Raw genomic sequence first — 11728 nt, forward strand, 5'->3', positions numbered from 1 at the left:
ATTCCGGCTACGGCACGATTGACCGGCTGGCGTTGTTTATACGTGGTTGATCGAATATTTCTAACTAGATTACCGACGCTCTATTACTTCGACAAATACGATGGATTTCCTCGTTCTCTCCGATATCCTCGCTGCGATACCGTTTCCCTCCCCCGAGCAACCACTTGAGAGAGATGCAATCGTTGCGCGTTTCTTTTCAATTACTTCTCATTATGTATTTTTTTCACGGAAAATTGAATAACATCGTTCTTTCTTTTGTACAACGAGTTAAAACTCAGTTAACAATAACACTGTAATTGGGACATACACTATCGCTCAAAAGTTTATCTCTAAATTTTGGAAATAAAGTGTAATTAATTTTACTTATTAATATTGTAAATATTACAAAAGTTTATGTTATTTGAAACATAAGTTATTGTAATAGTGTATATTCAAAAATAAAAATTGATAAAAATAGTATTTTTATTTAAAAACTATAGATTGCTGCAAACTTCTAAGCGGTAATGTGTAAATAATGTAATTACTTCTCAATTAAAGCAAATTTCGTATATAGATAAAAAAATTATGAAATGTTTTCAATCCCTACATATATATTTTCTCCAACTTCTTTTATTTAGGAGAATGAATATTAAAAGACTATTCTGCAGTAATCTACCGGGATAAATATATGTACAGTTAGCTGTACCTCTCTAGAGAAATACATTTAGGTGAACTTGTAGTTGCATTGCGTGCAATTGGGCTGCACACAAGGGATGCTCGGCAGTACGGCCGCGGCGGGGGGCAGATGATGCAGTATGCCCGCCGATCTGGCGACCGACAGCCGATCCGCCGCCACTTGGGCGCACATGTGCGCATCCCTCAGCTGCTGTTGCACTCCGGAAGTGAAGTAATTGTTGTAGCGAAAATTAAGAGCGACTGTCTCCTGATCGACCGCCGTTTTTGCGATCGGCAGGTCGGTCCCCTTGGCGAACTGCTCGGTCGGCACGATGTTCAGAAGGCAATAACCCGCATCCCCGTAGACGTTTCTGGACAGGCTGGTGTAGATCGGTGCCAGCATCGTGCCGGGAATCTGTTGCTGTTGTTCTCCCACGGCGCTGTCAACAATCGTTTGCGGGGGCCGGAAGGCCGAGGATGTGTGGCTGATACTGGTTGACATCGCTGGCTCGGTGATGCCCAGGTTGTCGCTCGCGAAGTACTCGATTGCCTTGAGTAGGTCCTGACCGCAACGTTGCAGTACCAGTTGCAGGACCGACAGCTTGGTATTCGGGAACAGGCGGGCTAGAGTCTCCACGGAGGTCTGAGATACCAGAGTGGTTTCCCTGACTCCCTCCAGCTTGCCGGCGTCGAAGAGGAAACTTCTGGATCTCGAAGAGGTTTCTAGGTTGTCCTAAGAGCGAAAAGGAAGTTGTATAGAAAAATCTTTTAAAGGGAGCTTTCTAACAAAGTAATTTGTGAAAGACCAGTTTGTTTTCTAAGAGTTTTTCTAAGGTTACTAAATTTGATTTTGTCTTTAGAATTCTAAACGTTTAGAATTTAAAACGGAATCCAATATGATGGATTGTATAACACAAAAATAATCTATTGATTATTATGAAACTTGATTTTATGAGTTCTTGGGATTACTGAATTTGAATGTAATCTAAAAATATCAAAATTCAAAAGGGTAATGAAAGAAGAACTCGTGTCACAGAGCTTACGTCCACAAGCTTGTCAAAGTTTGGAAGTTAATGCGCTTATAGCCACTCGTTGTGGCCTGTTACTAACGGTCAGTTACCAATTGTTTGTGTAATAAATCAGCTTTAAATAAAGCGAAACTGAAAATTTGATATTGCTTTTAGCAATGTTAAAGTCTCTAAAACTGAGTTTTATGATAATGAGATGACCCAAGCAAAACAATAAGCTACGATAATGTTAAAGGACATTTAAATGAATCGTGATTGATCAAATGAAAAGTGATTTTTAATAATTATTTTGGAGCCATTTTAACGTTATTTTTATGTTATTATGATTTTTTCTCTGTCTAAATTGTTTTTTTTTCTAAAATTTTGTCCACGCGATATTGAATCCGTTATTTTAAGTTTATATCTTTGACGTCAGATTTGAATATAAATGATCATTATTATTAGTTAAATTAATCCAATAGTCAAGTTACGTGAAAACAAAATAAAACAGGAAGTCGTCAATATAAGAGATCGCCCGTTCTCAAAGAATTAATTAACAATGAATCCAAATTGACTTGTCACATTTCGTTATTTTTTCTGATGATCCTGTTTTGTACGTACGGAACAGTTTTGAGTACGAGCGGGTAAAGCGTCATCGGTCGATACACGTGGAAGATCATTGGTATCCTCAGAAATTCCGTCGAGTTTCTTTGTAACGGGAGTCGCACTTTCATTTTGATCCACCATAGATTTCGGCTCAGTCACGGACATTCCGAAGATTTTGCCTGGCGGAAGTCGATCGAGCTTCTGTCCGGTGGCCACTTTTGCCATTTTAAGAGCGATTGCGTCCTCGGCTGCCTGTTGTCTCTTCAGAGCAACCTTCCCGAAAACAACTGTTTTAATCCATTTCCAAAGAAATAAATTTAATTTTTTCTAATATACTTACATTAAAAATTCAATAAATTTTAACAGACACAATTATTTCACGTATTTTTCACGTTTCTGGTAAAAGCAAAAAAAGATACAAATCGTAGAAGAGAAATTGATAGTACTAGAAAAAATATATATTTTATATATGTATATAGGGGAGAGTAGCCTAAATCGGACTGTATTATAAATAGGATCTTTTTAATTTAAATGAAAACGATTAAGCAGATTTACGTGCTATTTATAACGTAAAGTCTTTATAAGACACCGAACATGTGACAGCAGTTTGACACACAGTTTTCTGTCATAACATTCATAGAATAGACGCAAATATGTATTTTCAGCCATCATGCGAAAATTTTTTTTAAAAAGAAAATCCTTGTAAATCATTATTTAAAAGATGTTAAAAATTTGGAAGGTAATTGATTTAAGATAATTAAAGAGTGTAGAATTCAAAAATATCAAGCATTTTGCGATCACTTTTGCGGTTTATTGTAAAATTTGTTTCAAAATTCGAAAGAAATTAATTTTTTAATTATCTTAAATCAATTACCTTTCAAAATTTTAATACCTTTTAAATAAAATCCGTGTCCAAATCGGACCTCTTTTTGGGTGTTCAAATCGGACCTACAGTACAGATAACTTTTAAGCCTGACTGTAGTACTGATGATCAGCCGACCATATCTGATCGAAGGAATTAAATCAGAAAATATCATGAGTCATCAGATTCAGATTAATTGAGTTTTATTGATTTCAATTCTAATAAAATATAAATTGTCAGTAATTTTTTTTCTGAATAAAATTTTTATCTTAGACTGTAAAATTGCTCACTTTTACTCAATACTAACAAAAACACATTAAAATATTTTAAAATTCTATTTAAAAGTCAACAAAAATGGGAATGTCCGATTTGGATCAAGAGATGATCCGATTTGGAACTATTGGTTCCAAATCGGACCGGAAAAAATGTTTTTATATTTTCCATTATAGTTCAACACAGGTAAGAAATACGTCAAAATGGTCTAAAGCAAAAATGAAGGAAATTAAATGATTTTTCCAACGGCATATCGGTTTTACGATCCGACTTTATTTATGCTTTATAAAGAGCAAAAACTGCAAATAGGTCCGACTTACTCTACTCTCCCCTATATATACGCAGATTTTTAAAAATACATGAATATAAGAGAAAATATTCTAATTTAAAATATTTCTATATGCTAAAAATAGTTCATTAAATACTAATATATGAATAATGTATACCTATATCTATAATAGATAAGTCCCTTAAAATGCATAAATCTAACAGAAAATATCTTGATATAAAATATTTCTCTCTAGACGTTAGAAATAGATAATTTAAAGTCATAAAATTACAAAGAGGAAAATGAGTAAAAATATGGTTCGTATCGATTCGTGGAGTTCCATGCTATAATTAATATGGCGAAACATTCAACGTATATAAAGATTCTTATACATAGCGCATAACAATCGAATCGTGATGGATCATGACTGCGTTTGACTTATAAATGGACCTGTCGCTTATGTATGGGCCGCATTTACCACGCTGTTATTCCAAGCTGGACCACCCGCAATAATCTTTCACGTCGCTGATGCTGGAGAGAATCTACTAGGCCAGCTTCATCCCATTTTCTCGTCGATCTCCGTTCGATCACCAAAGTCCGAAAGGGATAACTATCCGATTTCACTCAGGACGGGTCAATATATCGCCATGTGTTTCTCTCTCCTCTGCTTGTTACAAAAGTATTCGCTACAAAGTCTTATTTAGGGAAATATGAGTCATACGACATAAAATTCAATCAGTGTACAATTAATATTGCGATTTATATTAATGATGACGTGTCCTCTCTCGATATTTATTAAAGAATAATTTATTCCATGCTCTTCGAAATTTACGAGATTATATTATTATAATAAGTGTCACAATTTCTTGCGGCACAAATGTAGAATCAGTTAAAACTGCTCATTACAGTATTTCATTATACATAGATACGTACTCTGTAAAAAAAAGTATGTAAAATTGCATATAAATATGTATAAAAATCACACAATTTATAATGAAAATATATAAAATTGTGTTTTTTTACAAAAATGGATATTTTTATCTCTAATTATGTAATATATCTTTATATTAAACAAAAATTACAATAACAATTTATAATTTTTACATATAGTATTTATACTATTTTAACAGTTTTTAATATAAATTTTTGCAATATTATATATGTAATTCATAATAGTAACATCACATGTAATATATTTGCATTTTCTTGCATCTTTCGTACATATATCGACGACATTGCTTATGAAAAAATTGAATTATTATGTAAATCTATAAACTTAATCCGTTAATAAATCAAACTAATCAAGACTCCTTACAAATCAAAGAATTGGAAAGAGTAAGGGCACTAGGAGTCAGGCGCAGAAGACGTCGCCCAAATAATACTTAACATAATTGTATCTTTTGAAATTATTTTGTAATAATCAAATAACCAAATGTCATATATTACAGAAAAATAAATTATTTTAGTTCTAACTTATTTTAATGTGGAAATACTTTCGCTAGGCTTTTATGAGTATATTCTTCAGAAGTACCAAAGGATTTACGGGTTATCGTGATCCATTGCTAATGCCAACGTTTCGCGAATCTTGCCGTTCACTTTATCAGGATGAAGAGCGTAACTGATATCTGAAGACACGGTAGTGTCTCGGCGCTAAGACAAGCGAAGTTTAGGTGAACAGCAAGGTTCACGAACCGTTGATATTAACAACGGATCGACACGGCGATAATTTGCAAACTCTGACACTTTTAATAGAAATATTAAAGCGTCAGAATCAAGTTGTATCTGAATGTTCACGCGTGGTACAGCTAAACTTTCCTTAAATATAAAGCCTGCAATTACCTCGTTTCTACATATGTCTCATTTTAATCATTTCATTATAACAATTTTACTGTTATTCGAAATAATATATGATATCAGGCAGATTTGTATGTCCAGCTAAATTTTTAAATACTTGCAATAATATCTCTCTGAGATGTTGACATTACTTCCGACAGCGTTAATCATCGTGGATTAATCGCGAGTTCACGCGCGGCGCAAAAGTTTCCGCGGCAAAATTAGTAAGCGGTTTATGCGCGGTGCACCGGTGATTATTGCCGGATGGACGGTCGTGAACGCGTGTTTTGTTTGACCGCAACCACCCGTATGAGTTTCTCGGTCTGTCCGACTATTTTCGTTCCAAGATACAGGGGGGTAGCGTTTAAACGCCGCTCGCTCCCGCGCGCTTACCGCATCGAAAGTCTCGCCGCAAACAAAGTATCGAGTGTCATAATGCCTATGCAAACAGAAATGAAACGCTATATCCCGAGCGTTAATGGATTTAATTTATCTCGCCCCCTCCTGTGTCGCTCCTGTCTCTTCTCTCGGGGACGAAGACCGCGAGATGCGTTATGCATGCGATGTCCGAATTTCGATCTGGTCTGGCAATTACACGTTCGCATTTGGCTGCTTGTGTTAAGAGAAAATCAATTCTTGATTATCGAAAAAGACGCGAGGAAACCTCCCGTTTGACTTTCCGGAGTTGATGCCAAAATCTGTAACATACGCTGTCATGCATAAATGGGTCTTATCCATTTAATTTACGGTAATTAAGAGGTAGATATGTACAATAGTATAAAGAAAACTAAATTGTTTGACATTTTTGACGAAGCGGTTTATAATGGGTCCATTAGACCTATTGTCAGCTCCGGAGAGTAAAGATATACCAATCAATATAAAAATAATGATACACTGATTACTCAATTTCACTAATATAATTAAGGAACCAAAAGGACATAACTCTTGTACAAAATTTTAGTATCAATATTTAAGTAAATATATTTTTTACTCAAAATATATTTTAATAAAAATAATCAAAATTTACGAATGTATAACATAAACAAAATTAAATTGTTTAATATTTATGACATAAATGAGAGTGGATTCAGTAGATCCACCGTCAACTCCGAAGGAGGAGACTAAAATAATTAACAATAGATAAAAATCATGACGCACAAAATTAATCATCCCTGTTAAACGTTGAATTAAGAATTCCAATCCACGAAAGTGTTGACAGAAGCTGGAAATTTTTATTCTTATATACATATACATTATCTCGCCGATTTTCTATCATTTGTTTCGTTTTGTGGGAAAGAGAGAAAGAGATAGAGAGATATTCTAGAGACGCGATTCTCTTTTCATTAAAGGGGTGCAGAACATGACGATAATGAGTTCCGATCGAGTGTATCTTTAAATACCGAAGGGTGAACCGTGCGAAATAAAATATCGGAAGCGTGTTACTCACGCTCAACTGGGCGTGTAGCGAATTGACATTTTTCTTTCACATTTTCCCTACACGATCCACTCAAAGCGCGAAGATAACATGCTCGCGCGTACTAAATTAGTGACGGCCGGCATGAACGGGGCGAGATCCGTGACATTTACATACATTCGCGAATGATCGCGCAGATTTGACATTTCGGATCGCGTCGTTCGTATAAATTTTCTAATATTAAACAGCGAGGAGGCTCGTAAAACGAATAATAGCACCGTTGTTGGTAGAACAATGTTACTTTGTCCGTTACTTTGCATGAATAACGAAAAAAATAGAAGAATTCAGAGAGAGTGCGTGCTAAGAGATACGTAAGATACTGGACAAAAATCGAAAAAGAAAGACAAATGACAAATTGAATCAGACTTACAGAGAAATAACGATTTTACTAAAGTATCTAAAAATTTAGCTAGATTTAGCTACAGATTTTGAAAATAATTTCGTTAGTTTATCAAAATAAATATGTAAGACGTCTCCTGGAATGTTAGAACTTTTTGTAATATTGCTCATCATACTTCAGTTTCTTACATAATTATTTTGATGGGGAGCAACTAAAAGTACAGTTTAACAGGTTTAAAAAAAATTTTAGTTCATCATCACTTATTTTCATCAAGTTGTAATTGTTTGAATTTTAGATTTCTGTATAATTACACTACAGTTCAATAAAAAAATCATTTTTTTTCCTCTTTGAAGTGCTACATACCTCGAAGATGTTCTCGCACTGAACACGACACTGTTGTCAAAATTTACGTAGCACATCCAATAAAATTTTAATAAAATTATTTTTAAATCTATATCTAACTAAATTTTTGATTCAGCAAAGTCGTTTTTACCCTTACTGTATTAACTTTCAATACATACGATGATTTTTCGGTCCTTTCTTATAGACAATAAATTATTCGTGTCTTGGATTAATTTTCATTACCTAATTTTATACAAATATATAAAAATTCTTAAGTGATTCTTACATCTTTAACATTTTTAGAAAGTCTTTTTAACGTTATATATATGTTTAAAAATATCGTATGTAAATGTTGTAATTAATTACTTGGTGCTTCTAGTATTTCAAAGAAAAGAAATCCGCACCAATGACTCAATCATATGAATTAAGAATTGAAAGACCAATTGATGCATTATTAGCACACTAAATACGCTCACTTTATTTTTTAATAAACTGTTTTGACAGAAAAAAATCGTCAATTTAACTACAAATGTGATTGATTCCTTAACAAATGTCGATGTACATAAAATATAAAGTGGCTGCCAAAAGTTCTGGACCAATGAGTAATTTTATTGTATTGCTCAGATGAGGAATTTTTACAAATAAAGATTTATACAAGCATTTTAAAATATTCTAGTATTAAAAATATTGATTCTCAAGTTGATTATAATAAGAATTCGATTAACTAATCATATATTAAAAAACAAATTGACAAAAATTATTGTAAAATTATTATATATATTGGCCGGAAACTATTGGCATCCATTTTATATATACATATGTATATATATATATAATTGATGTACATACATACAAAGAATTTATTTGTTGAATTAGTTGAAAGATAGAATGTTGCAAAATCGAATTTCGCAACTCCGCGTGCGGCTTACCTGTGCAGCCATCACTCGCTGCCGTTCGGCGATCAGGGAACATTTCGGACACAGGCATTCCCGGTAACGACATTCCCGTTTGTGACCCCGCAGCCACGAGATGAGGCCATGATTCCTGCAACGGGCACACTTCGGTCTCCGCTGTTTTCCGGTCTCCGTTCCCTCGTTGTTTTCATTGTTCTCCGACCTGCTCCTGTTCTTACCACGGAGCATGGTAGCGTTCCACACCACAAGAAATCAGTCAATCGTTTCTCTTTTTCTATTTACTCGGCCGCTCACATTGCCCGGCACGAATCTCGTTGTAAAATCGTGTCAGAAAAGAAGATCCAGCAATTATTTTGTTTATTTACTCGCGCACGTCTCCGCTGATCGTCCGAGGAGAACTCGAGTAGCAAATATCTGCGCGTTGAGATTGTAAATCCTTTCGAAATGTACATGTACACAATTTTTCTTGGTGAGCCGTTATAAAAAATTAATAAATTAAATACCAATTTTACAAAATGTTTATTTATTATCGATAATGTGTAATATATATATTGATAATATAATTATTATGATATTATATGATAAAGCTAATGGAGTTTTTATCAAGCGAAAATTCTAAAGTTTCCGAGAGGAGGAATCACGAGAGCGGAGATTAAGATTGGCACGTGGCGTTTCCGTGCGCGCGATTTCTTGGCGATTGTTAATTTAGAACTGCACGAAAAGAGAAGCAGAGCAATCTAATCGGCGCGCGAGATCTCGTCTCTTCCGGCTTGACGACGGACCCCCGTTCGATTGGCCGCGGATGTGCGGGTGTACCGGGACGTTTAGGCTCTTCCACGCGATTCCGCGGCATCCCCGGAGCGGAGGAAGGTCGAGAAGACAAACAGCGGCTGGACCACCCTTCTTCGACGATTGGTTCCGTTGTGTTTACTCTTATCGCCACTCCTACTACGAGACGAGACTCTCGTATCGCAGGGTATCGCAGTATCCTAGTATCGCGGATACTCGCTGTTGTATGATTTTATCTCATTTTTCCGCGTTACTTCGCAACGAGGATACGCCACGCCGCGAATTAAAAGGGAAATTAATGGGTCGTGTGAATAAAAGCCAAGCAAACGTTATCTCGTCGCAGATACAAGCAATTTTTTAAAAGTCAAAAAAATTTCTCGCCTCTCGATGTTTTTTTATATTAAGTTTCTCAACATGTTTTTATATGAGAGAGTGAGAGAGAGAGAGAGAGAAGGTTGAGTCGTGCGATAAATAAAAAATTAATTTGTTGAATAAAGATTGATTACGTACAGAGATACTTAATTTTCATTTTTCCAAGAAAATTTTATTGAGAAAATTAAAAAGATATATATAATTATCTTTTTCTTCTTAGAAGAATAATAATAAATTTTGAAAAACTAAAAAACGTTTTTATTTCTTGATATTCTTTTTATATTAAACCTAGCTTATTTTTATTGAGAAAGATCAAATCGGACTGAGACGTGCGAGAAATAAAAATTAATTTGAATAAATATCAATAACGTTAAAATATTTAATTCTCACCTTTCCAAGAAAAATTTAGGTTGAAAAAATTTAAAAAACAATTTCTCTTTAAAAATAATAATACAAAACTCTTAGAAGATTAGAAAAAAGTAATTAAAAGTCTTACAAGGGAAAGACCTGCAGAAGTGGAAACGAGCTTTTAAAATGCAATTTGTTGTAAATTTCTAAAAGATAATTTTTCGTGCAAAGAATCTTAAATCTTAGCTTTAGACACTTTTTAGATTTTTCAAAAGTTAATAATAAATATAAAACTTTGAACTCATCGTATCGATTAATAACTTGGCAAGATAATAGATCTCAAAAAAAAAAGAGGAAAAATGTTAAGTATTACAATATTTTAGAATCAGTTGACTTTTTTTCTATATACACAGGTAATGTAAGTACAATCGGAATTAATATGTTTTTATCGGACTCGACTATGCAGCAACATTATACTTATGGGATCGCATTAATCCGAACTACATTTATACCGTTTATACATCAGATAAAAATGGCCCTGAAATATTGTAATACTTAACCTTCTCCCTCTTTTCCATGATATTTATTATTTTGCCAAGTTAATCGCTCGGAAATTTTTATATTTATTATTTATTAAAAAAAAAACTAAGAGGTGTCTAAAGCTATGGTTTAGAATTCTTAATATGAGCACAAAGAATTATATATGTATATCCTTTTGCAACAAACCTCATTTCAAAAGCACGTTTTAATTTTTTAGTATTTCCTCGTTAGAGAAAAACTCTTGAAGATTAATAATAATAAATTCTTTAATTTGAACCAGAATAAATTTTACTCGATGCGGCATTAAAAACTGTAAAAATGATTTTTTTTCATCACACATTGAAAAAAAATTGTCATTATCATAATTTAAGTGTAATTTACGGTCATTTTCGATATTAACTTTGTTTTAGTATAATTATAAATATAGAATTGAAAAGCAAACTTTTAGAATGCGTTTTGTCAAAAATGTATGATTTTGAAAAAATAAGAAAAAAGCTACAAGAAAACTGTGCACTTTATAGAAAATAACAATATGCCAATCAATAGGATATAAAATGTTAAACAAAATTGCTAAACAATTGCTACAAATGTTAAACGAATGCATTTTGTTTATCTCTAGTTAAAGGATATAATGCACTTCGAATGTCTAGGTCTTTCTTAATATAAATTGACGATAAAAAATGCTTTCTGAACATTCTAGAGTAGCTACAACACTAAATACTATTCAGCCGTCTCTCAAAAAATAAAATTTTGAACAAAATGCATTATGAAAGTTTGTTCTTCAACTATTATTATTAATATTATAAAAATAAAGCTGCCATAATTATTTTACCATGCAATTGTAGTCACAAATATCACACTTTTCTTTCAGAAGTATACAGTATCGAATTTATGAATTTTTTGCAGGAGTTAAGTGACGAGGAATGTGAACAGGACAATTCGAGAAAAATGAACGAAATGCCAAGAATCAAGATCATTTAATTCTCACGAGTACAGATTCGTAGCTGATTAACGATTCTTCGGTTGATAATGTATGAGCAAATTTGTCGCAATAACAAGCCTATTATTTACCTCAGCATGTATTGGTCACTTATTTAAATAGATAA

The 11728-nt window shown here is 33.5% G+C and overlaps 1 protein-coding gene across 1 annotated transcript; it reads right to left on the minus strand.

Annotated features, from left to right (window-relative positions):
- Positions 1–703: 703 nt before the first annotated feature.
- Positions 704–8801, minus strand: LOC108766549 (doublesex- and mab-3-related transcription factor A2). Its single transcript, XM_018515895.1, has 3 exons — positions 8589–8801; positions 2283–2540; positions 704–1387 (listed from the first exon to the last, which is right to left on the minus strand). Exons 1-3 carry the CDS (start codon positions 8799–8801, stop codon positions 704–706), a joined length of 1155 nt encoding a protein of 384 aa, XP_018371397.1.
- Positions 8802–11728: the final 2927 nt, after the last annotated feature.

Source organism: Trachymyrmex cornetzi, unplaced genomic scaffold (assembly GCF_001594075.2).
Source record: "Trachymyrmex cornetzi isolate Tcor2-1 unplaced genomic scaffold, Tcor1.1 scaffold607, whole genome shotgun sequence".
Taxonomy (NCBI): Eukaryota; Metazoa; Arthropoda; class Insecta; order Hymenoptera; family Formicidae; genus Trachymyrmex; species Trachymyrmex cornetzi.

Coding starts and splice junctions, on each gene's coding strand:
- LOC108766549 (XM_018515895.1), bottom strand. CDS start 8,801: ATGCTCCGTGGTAAGAACAGGAGCAGGTCGGAGAACAATGAAAACAAC. Junction 2,541..8,588: donor AGCGAGTGATGGCTGCACAG/GTAAGCCGCACG, acceptor GTTTTCGGGAAG/GTTGCTCTGAAGAGACAACA. Junction 1,388..2,282: donor CTCGTACTCAAAACTGTTCC/GTACGTACAAAA, acceptor TTTCGCTCTTAG/GACAACCTAGAAACCTCTTC.